The sequence below is a fragment of the Ornithorhynchus anatinus genome, chromosome 2 (assembly GCF_004115215.2).
Source record: "Ornithorhynchus anatinus isolate Pmale09 chromosome 2, mOrnAna1.pri.v4, whole genome shotgun sequence".
NCBI classification, from domain to species: Eukaryota; Metazoa; Chordata; class Mammalia; order Monotremata; family Ornithorhynchidae; genus Ornithorhynchus; species Ornithorhynchus anatinus.
The window spans coordinates 6,753,263-6,772,595 of NC_041729.1; the positions used below are offsets into that span (position 1 = coordinate 6,753,263).

At 56.3% G+C, this 19,333-nt stretch overlaps 1 protein-coding gene across 1 annotated transcript; it reads left to right on the forward strand.

The window, feature by feature from the left end:
* The first annotated feature begins 417 nt into the window (after nt 1-417).
* Nucleotides 418-18,778, forward strand: MLEC (malectin). The gene is made up of 5 exons (XM_029052327.2): nt 418-766; nt 10,090-10,268; nt 11,360-11,536; nt 11,702-11,759; nt 13,089-18,778. Exons 1-5 carry the CDS (start codon nt 568-570, stop codon nt 13,316-13,318), a joined length of 843 nt encoding a protein of 280 aa, XP_028908160.1. The 5' UTR covers nt 418-567; the 3' UTR covers nt 13,319-18,778.
* Nucleotides 18,779-19,333: the final 555 nt, after the last annotated feature.

The window sequence follows — 19,333 nt, forward strand, 5'->3', positions numbered from 1 at the left end:
AGAGTTGAGGGCCGGGAGGGTTCGGCTTCCCTCGGCTGGGCCGCCCCGTCCCCCCGCGGCCGCCGCGGGTGTGGGCGGGCCTGACCGCAGCCGGCCGCGTCCCTCCGCCGACGTGTCAGTGTGCCCTCCCGAAATCCTTCCGCCTCCAACGGCCGCTTCACCCCAACGCCGCCCTTCGACCCGCCTGCCTCCCCCCCCCCCCCCCGGCTGCCGCGCGCGCGCCTCCCGCCGCGCGCTGTCATTGGGCCGGGTCCGAGCGGCGGCCCCGCCCCCTCCCTCGCGGCTCGGCCAATGGCGGGCGGCCTTAGGGCGCGGCGGGGGACGACGACGCATGAGAGGGCGGCGGGGATTGGCTGGCGGCGGGCGGCGGGCTGGGTCGTCCCTGAGGAGAAGGGGGGAGGGGGCGGCGGCGGCGGCGGCCCCGGCTGAGGAGAACGCGGGGCCCGAGCCGGCCATGCCCCCGATGGCGGCGGCGCGGCTGTGAGGCGGCGGGCGGAGGACGACGACGACGACGACGACGAGCAGAAGGCGGCCCCGGCGCTGCCCCCCGGGGGCCGGCCTCCCGCCATGCTGGGGCCCGGCGGGACCGGGGCCCGGTGGCCGCCGCTGCTGCTGCTGCTGCTGCTGCCGCCGCTGTGGGGCCCGGCGGGGGCGGCGGGACTGGCCGACAGCGTCATCTGGGCCGTCAACGCCGGCGGAGAGGCGCATGTGGACGTGCACGGCATCCACTTCCGCAAGGACCCGCTCGAAGGCCGGGTGGGCCGAGGTGAGGCCGACCCCCCCAAGACGCCCTTTGTCCCCACACGTGCCGCGACCCCCCCCCCATCCCCCGTTAGGAATAAAGAGGCGCCCAACGCTGCTCTAAGCGCTGGGGGACCCAAGCGCAGCAGCCGGTCCCCCGTGGAGCTCAGAGTCTTCATCCCCATTTCCCAGATGAGGTCACTGAGGCCCAGGAGGGGGTATTTCTGCAGCGCTTACGAGGGGCCGAGCACTGCCCTAAGCGCTGGGGGGGAGCCAAGGTAGTCAGGTTGTCCCACGTGGAGCTCACAGTCTTCATCCCCATTTTACAGATGAGGGCACTGAGGCCCGGAGGATAATAATGTGGGTATTGGTTAAGCGCTTACGAGGGGCCGAGCACGGCTCTAAGCGCTGGGGGGGATACAAGGGCAGCAGGTTGTCCCACGTGGGGCTCAGAGCCTTCATCCCCATTTCCCAGATGAGGTCACTGAGGCCCAGAGAATAATAACGTGGGTATTTCTTCAGCACTTACTAGATGCCGAGCACTGCTCTAAGCGTTGGGGGGATAGAAGGAGATCAGGTTGTCCCAGGTGGGGCTCAGAGTCTTCATCCCCATTTCCCAGATGAGGTCACTGAGGCCCAGAGGATGATAATGTGGGTATTTCTTCAGCGCTTACTATGTGCCAAACACTGCTGTAAGCGCTGGGGGAGATATGAGGGCAGCAGGTTGTCCCACGTGGGGCTCACAGTCTTAGTCCCCATTTTCCAGATGAGTCACCGAGGCCCAGAGAATAATAATGTCGGTATTTGTTAAGCGCTTACTATGTGCCGAGCACTGGAATGGATACAGGGTGATCAGGTTGTCCCACGTGGGGCTCACAGTCTTCATCCCCATTGGACAGATAAGGGAACTGAGGCCCAGAGAAGTGAAGTGGCCTGCCCAAAGTCACCCAGCTGACAAGCGGCGGAGGCAGGAGTAGAACTCACGACCTCAGACTCCCAAGCTTGGGTTCTTTCCACTGAGCCACGCTGCTTCTCTTAATGGCTGCCCGGGAGGCTCGGGCCTCGTCGTTGGGGTCAGGCGTAAGTGATGATAGCAAGGGCGTTTGCGGAGCACTTACTATGTGCTAAGCACCGCCCCGAGCGCTGGACAGGGTGAACACGTTGTGCCACGTGGGGCTCACGGTCTTCATCCCCATTTTACAGGTGAGGGAGCTGAGGCTTGGGGCTGTTGAGTGGCTTGCTGAAGGACTCACGGCAGACAAGTGACAGGGCCAGGATTAATAATGGCAATAATAGTAATAACGATGGTATTTGTTAAGCGCTTACTATGTGTTAAGCGCTGGAGGAGATCCAAGGTAGTCAGGTTGCCCCACGTGGGGCTCATGGTCTTCGTCCCTATTTGCCAGATGAGGTAACTGAGGCACAGACAGGTGAACTGGCTTGTTTAACCTTACACAGCCGACAAGTGGAGGGGGCGGAATTAGAACCCATGACCTTCTGACTCTCAAGCCCGGGCTCTATCCACTACACCATCCTGCTTCCGTATTTAAGCGCTTACTATGTGCCAAGCGCCGTTCTATGCGCTAGGGTAGTTACAAGGTAGTCAGGTTGTCGCATGTCCACAGCTCGCTCCCAGGCTCATGCTCTTGAAGCAGTGTGGCTTAGCGGCAAGAGGCCGGGTTTAGGAGTCAGAGGACGTGGGTTCTAATCCAGGCCCTGCCACTTGTCAGCGTGTGACCGAGGGCAAGTCAGTCACCTCCTCTGTAAGATGGGGATTAAGCCTGTGAACCCCAGGTGGGACAACCTGATTACCTTGTATCTACCTTAGCGCTTAAAACAGTGCTTGGCACATAGTGAGTGCTTCAATAACATCATTAGTATTATTATCATTATTGTTGTGATCGGGCTGCATAGGGTTGCCGCTTGGCAATCCCAGATGGACGGTCAAAAACTCGGTCACTTCTGGACCCCAGCCCTGCCACAGCCAGGCACGGGTTTTCTTCGTTTTTGAAGTCTCTCGGGAGGAGAGAGTCTGGAAAGTATGACTTTCAGGAAAGTAGAAGGCGTGGTGAGGGAAGCTGGAGGAAGTGGGGGCTCGTTAAGAGGGAAAGAAAAAGGGGGGGGGGCGGGGCGGCCCTTGAGGGCTACGTGTGCAATATCTTGCACATGTTGCTTGAAGTTGGGGGGGGGGGGCGGGTGTGTGTGTGTGTAAAAGCCGGAGACATTGGATCTCTCCGTCTCCTTCCTGCAGCACCAGGAGGGAGGATCGGCTAGCCGTTTGGGCGGGCAGTGCTCGGGACCGTGCCATGTTGCCCTTCTGAGCATCCCAAGGGTCCCCGGGCTAACTGGTTGAGCCACAACAATTCTGCTGCAGGGTTGGGTAATTCCGTCTGAGCAGGGAGGTCTCTTGCTTCATGAGCCGAAGGAGGATTTATGCTGGAGGCCGAGGCTGCCAGACTGGCCGGGGGGCTCTTCTGAAGGCGTGGAAGTCACCCTCTCGCTTCCCGCATCTCCGGGGTCGGTCCGGTTCGTGTCTGTGACAGGGAGTTTCCGAGTTGTAGTTGGTATTCACTATATGTTATGCCAGGAAGCCCTTATCCGAGTCATGGGATGAGGGGCTGTGACATTCCTGGCTTGCCCTGGAACCCAGTTTTGCTTTGGCGGTCTGTCACAACAGCCTGGGGAGCTGAGTCACATGTCTCGCCTCTAGCTCTTCTCTGTTGCTTTTTCACCGTCTTTCTGAGAGCGCCACTCCTTTGGTAACCGGCCCGTGTCTGGTAGCGCCCGGGGGCAGGCGTGAACTGCGTCGAGGGTGGCGAGGTGTGAGGGGGCCTGCCGACGGTTTGCCCGTGCTGAAATTCGGGAGTCCTGAGGCCGGGCCTCCCGTGCAGTACGTACGGGAGCGCTTGGGGGTGTTGGGGCTGCAGGCCCAGCCCGGATCCCGAGTCCCAACCTGCAGCAGAATTCTTCGTGTGCGTGTGGGCCGTTGTCTGCCCCCCGATCCAAGAAGAGGGGAAACGGGGTTGGGGAATGGTTAGCCCAAGCCCGGCCAGCAAATCCACAGCCAGACTCTGGCCTGGGCTGGCTTCTGGTAACATCCGATCCACGCAGAATGGAGAACCGAAACAATTCTGGCAACTTGAATAGTAAGCAACTCCTTTACATTTATTAAAGAGGTCTAAACTCCTACTCGAGCCCCCCCCCCTCCCCCCGCAGCCACCCAGAATGCCCTCCCTCTTCATATCCAACAGTTACTCCCCCTGCTTCGAAGCCTTATTGAAGGAACATCTCCCAGAGGCCTGCCCTAAGCCCTACTTTTCCTCATCTCCACTCCCTTCTGCGTCACCCTGACTTGCTCCCTTTATTCACCCCACCCCTCAGCCCACAGCACTCATGTCCATATGTATAATTTGTATTCCAATCAGTCTCCCCGCCCTGACTGTAAGCTTGTTGTGGGTAGGGACTAGGTCTGTTAATAATAATGGTGTTTGTTAAGCACTTACTGGGTGCCAGGCACTGTACTGCGCACTGGGGTGGATAAAAGGTGATCAGGTTGAGCGTAGTCCCCGTCCCATGTGGGACTCAGTCTCTTCCCCCATTTTACAGGTGAGGTAAGTGAGGCACAGAGAAGTTAAGTGACTTCTCCAAGGTCACACAGCAGACAGGCGGTGGAATCGGGATTAGAACCCATGACCTCTTGACTCCCAGACCTGGGCTCTATCCACTATGCCATGCTGCTTCTGTTCTATTATTTTGTATTCTCCCAAACGCTTAGTACAGGGCTCTGCACCCATTAAGCGCTCAATAGATAAGTTTATTGCTGTCACAGTGAGCAACTAAGCAAACAGATTACCAATATCCACCTATAGAAAAGCAAACAATACCTCAGTTTACCTAAGAGATCCGAGTCGAGTAGCACCTGGTGTGCTTAGAAATGACACTAATGGAGAAAGGTTTTTTGTCCTTGATTATCTACTTTCTGGACTCCCTCCCCATCCCCACCCCCAACACCCTCCACTGGGCAGTATTTCTAAGGGATCAAGAGACGGTTAGTAGACTTTGTCCGCAGAGCGATTGCCTGCTCTTTCCCCCAGAGGTATTCGTGATCGTCTGAGAGATCAGTTTGTCCATTGCAGAGTGCTTGAGGCCCGCTTCACAAGTGGAAAACCGCTTGCCTAAACTCCCACAAGATTAGGACACAGGGGTCTGGGCCATCCAGCCAGGTTGGCTAGTTTAGCGAGGTCGCTCTCGTTTTCCTATATGTGATTCACGTCCGTTGAGTTTTGCTTTGGCAGTCCCTGGGCTTTCCATGGGTCCTTGGACTGAACTGGAGTTCCAAGCCCTGGGAAGTACGTTACAGCTGCCTCGCTTGGGGCAGGGAGGCCCGTTTCCTGCATACAGATGGCATTTCCGGCTTTCCCTCTGTGGAAACCGGAGGATTGGGCCCGTTGGCACTCCATCGACCTCACTCCAGAGCCCCTGGAGGGCAAGGAGCAGGGAGGCTTGTGGCGGCATCGATACCGAGTGAACCATGTTTTCAGAGACATCATTTTTCCAGTTGCTCACTTGATCCCCAGGGCAGTGGTTAGCCTTGAACCCTGCATTATAAACCACCACTAAGGTGTCTTGGCTTCCCAAGCAGAGGAGCTGTAACACCTTCCCGCTACCAATCCCCCGACTGATCCGTGACGACAAGTTCTGACTTGTGGTCCCCTCTCTCTGGTACTCCTGTTTGGAAGGGGAAACCCCGGCGTCCCTGCCTCGCGGGGCAGGGAATGTGTTTATTGTTGTGCTCACAGTAAACGCTCAATAAATATGAATGAATGAATGCCTCATCCATCGCCAATTCTTAGGATTGTGTTCTGTCCTTAAGAGCACGGGAGCTGGGGAGCGCAGATTCCTGCTCTGGATATCTTCCGTATGCTTGGACCCACTGATTCCGGGATAGGCCTGCTCTGTGGGAAAAGCATTTTATGCTCAAGTGATTTGGTTTGGTTAGAACAGTTTGGTTTCCTTTTCATGGGAGCAAACAGGACGTGGCTGCTCCTGGAAACCAAGAGGATCTCACGCTTTGATCTGTGCCGCTCCGGGTTCCTCTTGTAAGAGAGAGGAGTTTCTAGTGTCCCGGAACCAAAATTTTGAAGCATTTCTTTCCCAGGCAGCCAGGCTGCTGGGAAGGGTTTTTGTCCTCGGTAGCTTGACAGAATTCAGGGTAAGGAAGTGGCATCGGAGTCTCCGTATCGACCCCAGCTCACGGGCTGCCGCAGCCTCCTCTTGGCGTTTCTTGAGACTGTTTAGAGGAGAGAGTGCTGGTGAGGGTTTGCTGGTCGCCGCTTTTTTTTTTCTCCTTTTCAGGTAGAACTTGGACCAGCTTTTTCCTCCTTCTCTCCTAAAGTCAGTTAAAACATCTCTCTTTCCCCTCCTTTCCCCTTGTCCAAGCGTCATTTTCTTTGAACTAAACATGTAGCCAACCCCAGAGGATCGAGCTTTTTTTTAAAAAAAAAAAAAATGGTACTTGTTAAGCACTTACTTTGTCAGACACTGTTCTAAGCGCTGGGGTAGGTGCAAGTTAATTAGAGCGTACACAGTCCCTGTCCTGCATGGGGCTCACAGTCTAAGTAGGAGGGAGAACAGGTGTTTAATCTCCATTTTACCTGAGGCCCAGAGTAGTTAAGGGACTTGCCCAAGGTCACACAGCAAGCAAGTCGGCAGGGCCAGGATTAGAACCCAGCTCCTCTGACTCCCAGAACTGTGCTCGATCCTCCAGGCCACTCGGCCTCTCCCATGCTGGTCCCTGGGGCTAGGCCATCTTTGCAGCAGAAGAGCCCTTTCCCAGAAGCCACGGGCCCTCTGCTAAGGAAGGATTTTAGCCCTTAGGGATCAGGAACTTGGAAAGCCGTGCCTAAGTTGGTGTTTTTTTTGCCTGAGGCCCTTAAGGTTGGTTATTCAGCCTTATCCGGTCTCCCCCTGCAGGATAAGGGCCGATCTGAGGCTCTGAGTCCCGGAAAGTCGGGTAAAGCTCTCTGGAGTGCGGGCAGGGCAGGGCAGGGCCTGCGCTGAGGAAGCCCCAGAACCTGTGTGGCAGGTAGAGGCTCGTTGGCAGAGGGCCATCCGTGCCCACTAACTAACCTCACTTCTCAGTGGCGCAACTTTCAGGAAAAAAAATCCCCAACGGTCAGCTTTCAGCGCTCCATCTGCCCAAACGTGAGTGACAGAGAGGTGCGTCAGTAATAGGGGGGAAGCCCCATCTGACTCTGGCCTCCGGGCCATGAACTCACTCGCTCGGGTTATTTATAGGCCACACAAGGGGACGGAGTGGGGAGGGGGATCGATTTGAAGGGGAAGGGTCCGGAGAGACTCTGTTTCCTACAGCTCCTCTTTGAGCTGCCCCTCAGCGGTGAGGTGGACCGCCCAAGTCGGGTTTTTTTTCCCACGAGCCCCCTGAGGCCGAGAGAGTTTCCCACCCTGCGGGCCCTGGGAAACTTCAAAGCCAAGGCCACGGAAGCCCGAGCCCTGCCCCATCCTGCCCGGGTTGGAGGAATGTGGCCTTGGAGCCGGGACCCCCTAGAACCAGAGGACTAGGAAGTGGCTGCGGGTAGGGGGGTCCCACCTCCTCTGTCATTTCCTAGAACCCCGTTTAGGGGCCCAGGACATGCTGTCCCTCAGGCCCAAGGGAGTGTTGCTATTGCTGCTCTGTCAATGGTAGGTGGGGCCCTGCTGGCCCGTTTCCCCGACTAACTTGGACCGCATCACACCCAATTCAGCAGCAAGGTGGGGTGTGACGGCTTCCATTGTATCTGGGCGGAATCCTTCTCGGATGTAAGTTAAGAAAAGGAAATAGCCGTTCTTCTTACCGTACCTTTCTGGACTTTCTCTGGGGACCGACCACATGCAAAGCTGCATTCCTGAAACTCGGCTGGGTTTTCAGATGGAGAGAGGTGGTTAATACAGCTGTAAGTTACAGCCAGCTGCTTGCCTGCAGGTGCTCTGCTCTGAGATTCCGAGTTTCCCAGTTTACACTCTTGTGGGGGCCTCGTAAGAAAGTCTGCTGCATGACCTTGGACAGGTCACTTCACTTCTCTGAGCTTGTTACCTCATCTGTAAAATGGAGATTAAATCCTCCTGCCTCCTACTTAGGCTGAGAGCCCCAGGTGGGTTAGGGACTGTGTCCAACCTGATGATCTTCTGTCGCCCCTGCATACTCACCTTTTCTTTGCTCCCATAAACTCAATCTGGTCGAATTCTCTGAAGGATTGTTGTGACCAAGAAGGGAGGGAAATCCTGCTGAAGATTGAAGAGGAGCAGTAGCAGGAGATCTTTGAGAGTCAGGAAGTTGGCATCCAGGGAGAGAGGTGTGGTCTGTCTGGATCCCAGTGTGTTGCTTCTGTCTACTGGGCAGGGATTGTCTCTATTTGTTGCTCTGCACACAGTAAGCACTCAATAAATACGACTGAACGAATGAATATTTTGGTTTTGTTTAATAGTGCTTGTTTGGTGTTCACTTTGTGCCAGGTTCTGTGCACTGGGGTAGATAGGAGATCATCAGGTTGGGCGCAGTCCCTGTCCCACATAATAATAATAATGTTGGTATTTGTTAAGCGCATATTATGTGCAGAGCACTGTTCTAAGCGTTGGGGTAGACACAGGGGAATCAGGTTGTCCCACGTGGGGCTCACAGTCTTAACCCCCATTTTACAGATGAGGTAACTGAGGCACAGAGAAGTGAAGTGACTCGCCCACAGTCACACAGCTGACAAGCGGCAGAGCTGGGATTTGAACTCATGACCCCTGACTCCAAAGCCCGTGCTCTTTCCACTGAGCCACACTGGTCTAAGTAGGAAGGAGTAGGATTGAATCCCTATTTATAGGTAAGGTAACTGAGGCACAGAGAAGTGAAGTGACTTGCCTAAGGTCACACAACAGACAAGTGACAGAACTGGGATGAGATCTGACTCCCTGACCCGTGCTCTTTCTGCTAGGGCGCACTGCTTCTCTGCTGTGTGTCACTTTGGGCTTCTCCCCATGCAGAAGAAGAAGAAAACGTTGGAAAGATGAATTGCGGAATGTTTCTTGCTGCAGAGTGTCGTCCGCCTATCTGGGTTTGGGGCAGAGGTTTGAGAGCGGAACCCAGTGCTTTCGACCGGTAGAAAGGGTGAACGATAACATTTCTCGTCCTTTGGAGGGTTTGAATCCTTTCTCTGTTCAGCCTTCCAATGAGCCTTGCCTCGTTCCCCCGCCCCCAACCGCCCCCCAGGTCACAAACACCAGTCCCTCCTGAGGGTTAGGAATAGAACCCCATTTAGGGTCTGAGACCTGTACATCCATCCTGTTGGCTGAGATTTAGCCTCTGGGATGTGGGATAGGGGCAGGTGGGTAAAGGGAACCGAGCAAGGTGGCAGAGGAGAAATCTGCCTGAAGAGCTAGGAACTGCAGGGGTGAATCTGGAGAGCTGTGGTCACCGCTCCTCGATTTGAGAAATGCCCCCTTCCTGGCCGGTAACCTTGCAGCTAGGAGGTCTGTCTCCTGGCCTGAGCCCGAGTTTGCCAGTGAGCCCAGGGATCCCGGGTACTCTCTGCCCTACAATACGGAGAACCCGCCCTCCCGCTCTTTAGCTCCTGCTCCACGGGGGGCTTCTAATCCCACAGTCCTGTTGTCTGCTGACACCCCCACGTGTAGTTAGGGAGAGGGCAGATTGGGAGTGAAGAGAATATGCCCGAAACCCAGCCATGGCCGAGGCCTGTGACCGTTCCAGGGGTCCAATTTCTTAATGTGGTTCGGGATACGCCAACCACCCGTCGGTCCCTGGTACTTATTGAGTGTGCAGAGTGTTGTACTAACGTGCTCGGGTCCAGAAGGCAGGTGCAGACTTTGTCCTTAGGCACTGGTTAGTCGGCCCCCAAATCCCATTTGTTTGAAAACCCTTCAGCGCTCCTCCAGACAAAGCCCACTCCCTGGTGAGCTCAGCTCTCTCTCCTTTGGTCTAGAATGCCTTGCCGCCTCCCTCATTTACCGAACCCCTCCCTCCCGGGAGAGAGCCCGGCAGCTGCATTGGCCTGAGGTGGCAGAGAGATCTGTTTCCCCAGATGTCCTTTTAACTGACCCCGTCTGCCAAGGAACCCTAGCGTGTTCGAGAGACAGCCGGGATGGGGCCGGCTCTCGGGCTCCCACTTTCCCGGCGATGCCCTTCGCTTTTCTTCTCACTCCATCCCGACTGTGTCCTGAGCCGGAGAAGGGGTGGCTGCCCCTTCCCTAAGAGAGGTTGGGGAGAGCCCTGGGGGGCCCTCGGGCCCGCGGGCTGGACCCCGCCACCCTCTGACCTGGCTCTCGTGCCCCGTGTTTGTGCCCCAGCCTCGGACTATGGCATGAAGCTGCCCATCCTGCGCTCCAACCCCGAGGACCAAATCCTCTACCAGACGGAGCGCTACAACGAGGAGACCTTCGGCTACGAGGTTCCCATCAAGGAGGAGGGCGACTACGTGCTGGTCCTGAAGTTCGCCGAGGTGTATTTTGCCCAGTCGCAGCAGAAGGTGAGGCAGCGCCAGGATGTCGAGTGACCGAGGAATCCCAACCGCCTTCCCCCCCTCCTGGTTACTCTCTGCCGGCGGGCCGGGGAGCCCAAGTTTGTCCTTGAAGGGCAGGAAGCCGAACCCCCCTGCCTTCGGGTGAGCTGCTTTGGATGCTTTCCCCACCCCACGAGGCCGGGCTTCCGGTAACTGTGAAGCCGTGGCTCTCTAATCACAGGCATATCGAGAAGCAGCGTGGCCTAGAGCATGGCCTGGGAGTCGGAGGACCTGGGTTCTAATCCCGGATCTGCCCTGTATCTGCTGTGTGACCTTGGGCAAGTCACTTCACTTCTTGGGCCTCAGTTACTTATCTAGCTGTAAAACGGGGAGTCAATCCTACTCCGTCCTTCTTAGGCTGTGAGCCCTGTGTGGGACAGTGACTGTGTACAGCTGATTGACTTGTATCTGCCCCAGCACTTAGAATAGTGCTTGACACATAGTAAGTGCCTAACAAGTATTATTATTATTATGGTATTCGGTACGCGCTTACTCTGTGCCAAGCACTGCTTTAAGCACTGGGTAGATACAACGTAACCAGGTTGTCCCACATAGGGCACACAGACTTAATTCCCTTATTCAGATAAGGTAACTGAGGCACAGAATTGTTAAGTGACTTGCCCAAGGTCACACAGCTAAGAAGAGGCAGAGCTGGGATTAGAACCCACGACCTCTGACTCCCAAGCCTGTGGTCTTTCCACGAAGTCACACTGCTTCTCAAGCTTCTCTACCCTGGTTCAGCCGGGCACAACCGAAATGGGAATTCTTTTCTGTCCCTTCCGCTGGGGCGCGGTTCCCAAAACGATGTCTTCCGTGAACCCCAAAGGCTGTGGCCGGGGCTGGGAGTGAGTGGTTCATTCCCTTGGGATGGGAGAGAGTGGGAACTTGGGTTTGGCTCGACACAGGCAATGGGTTTTGGGCCCGTCGGGCTCTTTCCGGCCTTTTTAATATCGAGGGGGCTCTCGGGCCACCCCCGACGGCCCCTGAAAGGTCTTGGGGACCCAGCGTCGGCCAGCGGCTCTGACCTTGTCGCCGCTCTCCCTTTCTGTCACCGGAAGGTGTTTGACGTGCGCTTGAACGGCCACGTTGTGGTGAAGGACTTGGACATCTTTGACCGAGTCGGGCACAGCACAGCTCATGACGAGATCATCCCCATCACTATCAAGAAGGGGAAGCTGAGCGTCCAGGGAGAGGTGTCCACCTTCACTGGGAAACTCTATATTGAGTTTGTCAAGGTAACATCCCTCCGCCCCCTCCCCGCCGCAAGTCTCCCTCCATCCCCCCCACCCCTTGTCCCGATCCCCGCCCCCTGCGTCTAGAAACAGGATCGGGGAGAGCGGCAGGAGCCGGGGAAGGTGCTTCCTCTCGGGGTCTGACTGTATTCTGACTTCCTCCCATAGGGATACTATGACAATCCCAAAGTGTGTGCTTTATACATCATGGCGGGGACAGTGGATGGTAAGTTGAGCTCCTCTTTCTTTCTCCTGGGACTGGGACTGGAGCTCAGTCCAGAAGGAGCGGACAGGCCCCAAACATTGAGCTTGCACTTGGATCGAGAATCTAGCTGGTCGCTCCTCGAATGGTCTGACAGTTGAGCCAAGCCCAGGGGGAATGAGCTGGGCAGACAGCAGAGGGGCCCGGGGGAGCAGTGTCTGGATTGGGTGAATCCTGCTTAGAGTATCACTCTTCAACTCCCTCCCTGCCTGCCTGCCTGCCTGCCTGCCCTTAAATTTCCAAACTGTGAGTAGGGCTGGACTAGAGTCAACCTCCTAGGAGAGGGAGATGGAGCTCTGTGTCTTATCTCTTCCTTCACCCACTCCCTGAGGCCCAGATTTCTCTTGGTGTTGGATGGGAGACGCTCATGACCTGACAGATCCCCTTCCTCGGAGCCCTGGCCATTTGGAAGGGGTGCGTGGGGGAATCACGGGCTGGGCACTGAGATTCTGGTGGTCGGCAGGTGAGCAGGGTTTGCAATTCCGACAGAGTTGGGGGAATTGGGGGTGGGGATGGGAAGGGTCCTGACCCCAGTTGCCCTCTCACTGTGCTTGGGAGTCAACATCGGGATCACCCTTCCCCCCACCTCTTCATAGACTCCCAACTTTGGGCCTGGGCCACTGGCCCCAGCCAGGACCCAAGTGAGGGTGTGGCCCAAAGAGTCCAAGATCGAAGAGGAAGCCCTGGGGCTGACTGCTGAGTCCCAGTGCCTGGCGCTGTCTGTCCCAGGCGCAGGATCGCCCCATGGGGGTAGAGACCAGCTCAAGTGCCCGGGAAGCAGAGGACAGTCGGGAAAGAGGTCTACTGTAGTGGGGACCCGATCGGGGCGGAGCTGGGAGGCGGGTAGGAGCATCATGAATTCTCCATATTGAATGTCAGGTTATTGTCTCTGCCCAGTCTGCCGAGTAGGATCAACTCGGGCCGGAAAGGTGGACAATGGGGCTTTACCTCGGGGGGTGCCGGATTATGAGGGAGGCGCCCCCCACCTTCCCACTCTACCCTGGCCCCTGCCGAGTGACCCGGGCTTGGGGCTCAGGGCCCATCCCAGAGAACTCCGCTTGCTGGGATCTTGCCAGAAAGATCCTGGCCCAGTTCTGGCTTGGACCCCGGAGTCCAGCCCAGGTGCCGTTCTGTAGGGGGCGGGGGGCGGATGACGGATAAAACTTCTTCCGGCCTGGGGCTCTGCTTCGCCTGGCTTGCCCGTGGGGGTGCAGGGGGAGCTGGTTGGAAGGAGAGGGGAGGAGAGAGCGCATGGGGAGCTCACCCAAGAACCTATTTGGTTTCTTCCCACAGAGGTGCCCAAGCTGCAGCCTCACCCTGGCCTGGAGAAAAAGGAGGATGAGGAGGATGAAGAGGAATACGAAGAGGGCTCTAGCATCAAAAAGCAGGCCAATAAGAACCGAGTCCAGTCGGGCCCCCGCACCCCGAACCCCTACGCCTCTGACAACAGCAGCCTCATGTTCCCCATTCTCGTGGCCTTTGGTGTCTTCATTCCGACCCTCTTCTGCCTCTGCCGGTTGTGAGAGCGAGCACCATCTTGGGGGGCGGGAGGGAAGGGCATAGGAAGGAGTTAGACCAAACACTGTTGGTTTGGATCTCTCCATATTTTTCATAATTATGAACAAAAAAGTTTAAAAAAAAAAAGACGCAGCAGGGCAGGGAGCACCGTGAGTAGTGGGTGAGGCCCTCCAGGCTTGGGCCAACCTAGTTTCACTCTGCCCCCTCCTCCCCTTCTCCGCGCCCTCTCCCGCTTGGCCTCCTTCCTCTCCGAGGCACTTGAAGCGAAACTGGATCCTCCTTATGTGAGTGGAGCAGCAAAGCTGCAGGAGGCCGACGCCCTGAAGACTCTGGCCCCGTGTCTCCCGTGGCAGGGATTCGGCCCCGGGCAGCCGAGGACTCCGGGAGGGGCGGAGGACCAGATATAATGTTCCCTTTTTAAGATGAAATATTTATCGGCAATTAAGCAGAGCGGAATGGTGTTTTATTCCCTGACAGAACCAGCGGTGGGAATTAAGCATGGTCTTAAAAGTTTTCCCCCACCGACCCCAATACGTTCACCGGTGTCCCTGGGGAGGGAGCGTGGGTTTTGCGTGCGGGTGTGTGTGTGTGTGTGTGTGTTAGGGGGCAGATATGCAATGAGCTGAAGAGAGGGTGAGTCTTCTCCGGGAATTTGCATTTTAGAAAAAAAGACAGCCTCAGAGGTTCTCATATCCAAGCGGAGTCCTCACTGGTGGTATTTCAGATCAGATTTCCAGAGGGCTCCGGGAGCTGCCGCAGCACATTGATCTCCTGACTCTGATCTGGGCTATTCCACGGCAGCCAGTTTGCATCCTCTCCTGAAACTGGCTTGGAGTCTGCTGGCCAGATCAGACCCTTTTGCTCTCAGTTCCCAGTGGGGCTGTGTTTACTTTCACTCTACTCCTGGGTGGCTCATTTCAATCCTCGTCCTCCTTGTCCACCTCCCCACTAGATTGTTCCCTGAAGGAGTTTGGGCGGGCGGCGGCACCTCTCTGGGCCTCCCTTTCCTCTCCCCGCCCCCCCCATAACCTCCCCAGTGGCAGGGCCTGCCTCCCTTAAGGAAATCTGTGCAACCCTGAGGCTTGACCAAGCAGCTCTTTGCAGGGGCCCTCTGTCATCTCTCAGTGCCTACATTTCCAACCCGTGGCAATAAAAGATTCGACTTCAAAAGGCCCCTTTCTTCTGAGTCTGAAGCTGGTAGCAGATTTGACCTCTGCCCTTGGGGCAGTCAGGGTCTCATTTCTCGAAGGCCTTCCCGTCCCCAGGGAGCCAATTGGATTCCATGAGACGGGTCCTGAGGCAAGAGGTCCTGGCCCACCCCTCCCTGGGGGTTCATCCGTTTGGGTTCGGCCTTTTGACCTGGCCTCTCTTGGAGGGTCACTGGGGGACAGTCCAGACCGCTGGGACGGGGAGACAAGGACGGCGGGGGTGGTCTCCACTCCTGGCACCCCCCTCACCGGCTTGGCCCCGATACTGCTTTGTGAACCGCAGGCTCGACTGCAGGAAATGAAGGCCCCTTTGGCTGGCACGCTTCCCCGCCACCGCCGAGTGGAGCAGTGAGGCGGGGACCCTTGGAAGAGGCCAGCCAGGCTGCAGGAAGTTCCAGGGAGGGAGGCTGGCTAGCTCCGAGGTCAGAGACTCCAAGGAGGAGTAGGGGGCTGACGGGGAGATCCCGGGGCCAGGCCCACCCCCATGATTTCATCTTGAGGAAACCATTCATTGAGCCACTCTCTTCCCGGATAAGGAACGGGAAGTCCCAGTGCCCACATACAGTAGGCACTCGGTAAACAGGATTGAGTGATTGATGGATCGGTCGGCTCTCTCGGGAACCCGTTCTGGTCCCGGACTGATGGCGCCACTCCGGGCCAGAACTCAGATGCTCCGAGTCCCTCGGTCCTTCATCGGCCGGGACGGTCTCCGACACGAAAGCTGGCGCGGGCACTCGATCCAGTCGTGCGAGCTGACGTGAGGTACTGGCCCGAGGTTCCGGCTGAGGAGGAATGACTCTGCCCCTGTAGGCCCGACCCGTTGCCCCGGGGGGGGGGGGAGGGGGCACTAGCACCCAGGGACCTTGTGCTGCTCCTCAGTAGGAAAAAAATTCAGAGGGAGGAACTCCCTGCTGGTTCTGTTTGGACTTGTTTCATTCTTTGCTCAGCAAGATTGGGATGGGGAGAGCTGTAGAAGCTTCCCCCATTCTTCAGTGACCAAGGGGCCCAGGCTGAAACCCTGGGGCCCGTGGCCACTTCCTAACGGTACTGTTTAAATTGGAGAAAAAAAAAGAGAAAAAAGCAGGTTTACTTCTGCCTCGGTTTCAAGTAAACTACAGGCGAAAGAGGAAGGCTGGAGGGAGTCGGGCGGTCAGAGGCCAGAGCCCCCCCTTAAGCCAAATCCATTGAGCTGCCAAGTCTGTCTGGGGCTGTCTGCTGCTTGGCCGCAGCTCTGGACTTGACTTCCAGCCGGACGCTGCCAAGCCCGGTATCCTGCTAGACTCCGACGAGAGAGGTACATGAAGTTTTAACTTAGAGAACGGGGCCTCGGTTATTTTTATTTTTGTATTGTGTGTATGCGTATTGGGAAATGATTCCGTCGTTCAGCTATTGCCTTTTGCCGCCGGCAGTTCCCATTTGTGTCTGGAGCAATCTGAGGAGTTGGGGCAAGGGAGAGGAGGGTAGGGAGCCCAGGTGCCAGGGTCGGGGAGGAGGAGGACTGTAGAGACCACACTTGCCCCTCCAGGAGCCCAAAAGCCCCGACTCGCTCATCTGGGATGAAACCCGGCCTCGGCTCTGATCTTGAACTCAGGTCCCCAGGAAGCTGGAGCTTTTTCTCCCGGCTCTCGGCTGAGGATGAAGCATTTGTGGGAAAAATTCTGCCCCGGCTCCGTGGGGTCTTGAGCTCTCCTCACCCGAGACTTGAATTTGCAAAGGGCTCATTTTCTTTCCCAAGTTCCCCACCCTGTGATATGAAGATCCACATTTGAACTTTTCCACCCAGGAAATCCCCACCTTCATTTGAGAGTCCCTTTTTCTCCTCCCTATCTCTCCCCTGCCATTAGCCTAAAGGGTCAAGGGCTGGGGAATTAGGTGACCTTATGTTCGAGGCCATTCAAGGTGTCTCAAATTGAGTGCTGTGGCATGAGACCATCCACACCTGTGCTGTTGGAGGGAAGGGCTGGATGGAAGGATACAATATACTGACCTCCCTCCCCACTCCGGTCCCTTTGTCCTCCCCCTCGCAGCCAAAGCCAATGCCTTCTTGAAATAAGGTTTGATCCCCGCTCTGTCTGGAGAAGCTTCTGTTTTAAGGAATTTCTCTTTCTTCCTAAAGCAATTTTGTGTGAGGCCTGGCTCTGGCACCCTGAGGGCCTGAGCCAAACTTGAAACACCTGAAGCGTTTCCTTCTTTTTCCCACCTCTTGAATCTATTCTCTACAAGCCTGCTAGTATCTGGGCCTCCGGGGAAAGGATGAAATGAAGTTGGGGGTGGTTCCTGTTCAGCCCCAAGCCTTTCTCTGTCTCTCCTGCTCCGAGCTGGAGAGGTCTTTGCCCTGGAGGTTCAGATCTTAGGGCTCGGCTGTCAAGAAACAGGTTTCTGCCTCGGCCAGCCGTTGAGTCTCCTCCTCCTCCTCCTTGCCTGGAACCAGCTGGCAGTATGCGACTGTCTCTTCTTGGCCGGGTCGGAAGACTGAATAGAACATCTTTTTTAGAGCCGGTTCCTTCCCACAAGCGGGGAGGGCGTTTTGTCCCATTACTGCTCTTTGAGGCCCAAAGGGGTCTTCCCAACGGCAGAATGTTCTTTCGAGATCCGGGGGGCTTCTGACATTTCTGGAAACAACCGGTCAGCCCCCTGGGGTGATAGGAAAGGGCCTCCTCTCCTCTCCTCTCCATGGGGCTCTTGGGGAAGGGGATCGTGGTAGGACGGGCAAAGGCAGAGTTGGAGCCATTTGGTTCGGTTAGAACTCTGGGAAGGAATCCGTTCCCATCCTCCTGTGGAAGGATGGTGGTTAGAGGTCAGAGGCCCAAACGGCAGCAAAGTCTTGGGCCCAAGCCTCAATGAAATGAAGAGGCAGCCCTTCCCCGATATCCCCCTGGGCAGTTCAACCCCTCCTAGGAGGCTCTGACCACCCGGACTTAGGCTCTTCAGGCAGACCCTCGTAGAGGGAAAGGGGCTGGGGCCATTTGCCTTTAAGTGGTGGGGATGGGACTGACCCAAAAAGCCAGGCCTCTCTCTGCGTGGCACCCTGCTTAAAACGGCTCAATACTTTTGTCTTACACTTTGCCAATTGCCTTTCAGCTGGGCTGTCCTAAGTAACAGTATGAACCCAGGCCAGGGGAATGCAAGGGGGGCTAGCCGGGCAAGGAGGGAGCAGAAAGACCACCTCCAGCCCCCGTCCAGTGGCCGACGGCGGTGCCCGTCGCAGAGTTCTCCGACCCGGTGTGCTGGGGCTGGCCTCTCTGGGCTGTGGGAAACCGGGGCCCACCTGACCCAGCCCTGAGCATGAACACCTGGCTGCCTGGAACCACATGCCGCATCTCTCCGTGATTGCTTTCTCTTTGGGGTTTCAATAAGTGCTTTATTTAAATGAAAGAAAAAAATCGCAAGTGCTTTCCCTCCTCCAACACAAGCTAATGGCAAGGGAGAGATTCCTGGTGGGGGGGGGGGGGGAGCTTCCTTTAATAATCCAGGAAATGAAAAGTGATTTGACCCTGGATCTTTTCCCTCCAGGATCGCTTCTCCCTAAACCACGGGTGATTGTCCACCCAAGTTTGAGGGCAGAAGCTGATGCCCACCTGCCCCCTCTCCCCCCGCCTTCGTAGATTCTAGCTCAAACCGGGTGAACCGGGCCTTTGATCTTTCTGGCTCGTCAGGAGACCTCAGGCCTCTTGAACTGCCCTTGTCCGCTCCAACCTGCAGAAGCGCAAACAAAAAAGCATCAAGTGTCCAGCAGTTGCCAGGGACTCTAGACCATCTGGCTCTGCAGCCATTCCTTGGGCACATAGAGCAAGCATCCCGGGGGCAAAAGGACGCAGGCCGGCAGCAAAGGGGGACGGAGGACAGAGAGGTGAGGGTGGATGGGGTTGGGACAGCTTTTCCCCTTCCCTTCTAGGCTTTCTTAGCTTGCACTTAACTGTGCTCTAGCCTCCCCCCCAACACTTTCCCAGGGTCAAGAGGATGGTTTCACTGTCCATTGCTTTGTGTTTTAATAAACAATTTGCAGTGATGTTTGCATTTGGGACTGAACTTGGGCCTGGCCGGGGAGTGTCATCTGGGGAGGGGGCGGGGGGCGGAGGCCAGGGATGCTCTTGCAAATGGGCTGGGGTGATTTTCATGTAGCTGTGTGTCTGTTTTATTTTTGTTTTTAAAAACCTTCCCAGATTGTTTGATTGAGGGAGTATTCTGTAATACCTGCCTGGCCGTTTTAACCAGCAGCGTGTTAAAAGGAAATAAACAAAATTATATTGTCACTTGTATGAATTTTGGAGGGTTTCTTTTGGTTTTTTTGTTTTGTTTTCCTTCCAGGCAACCTTCACGGAGCTCAGGGTCGCAAGTCTAGGCCCAGAAACTCCAGGGTCTCTCAACGGTCTCTCCTCGGGCAAGCTTCCAGAGTGCAAAGCCCCAGTGACTTGGCTCTGGGGTGTTCACCCTAAATATTTGTTTGGGGCCTGGTCCATTCTCCCCCTCAGGGTTTGCCTGGCAGGTGGTAGCAGCCCCCAAAGCAGGGATGTGCTGCTTCTCCCCAGGCGGGACTGGAAGCAATGGGATAAGCACTTAGTACAGCGCTCTGCACACATTAAACGTTCAGTACCGTTGATGGTTTTCTCTCTTCGGGGGTTGGGAGGGAGGGTTTTGGAAGTCTAGCCTGAGGCCGGCTCAGGTGGGTCACGTCAATCAAAGGCAGAACCTGCACGGTATTTCCTAGTATGCGGGGGCGCCCTCCACACATAGGATGTGATGGATGCCCTCACGGCAGAAAGTGGGCCTTTGCTCCCCCAGGACAGGAGGGGAATGTGAGGTTTCAGATGT

Excerpts from the sequence above, each read along its gene's own strand:
- MLEC (XM_029052327.2), top strand. The coding sequence starts at position 568 with ATGCTGGGGCCCGGCGGGACCGGGGCCCGGTGGCCGCCGCTGCTGCTG. Across the intron at positions 10,269-11,359 it reads TTGCCCAGTCGCAGCAGAAG|GTGTTTGACGTGCGCTTGAA; the intron begins GTGAGGCAGCGC and ends TGTCACCGGAAG. Across the intron at positions 11,760-13,088 it reads CATGGCGGGGACAGTGGATG|AGGTGCCCAAGCTGCAGCCT; the intron begins GTAAGTTGAGCT and ends TTCTTCCCACAG.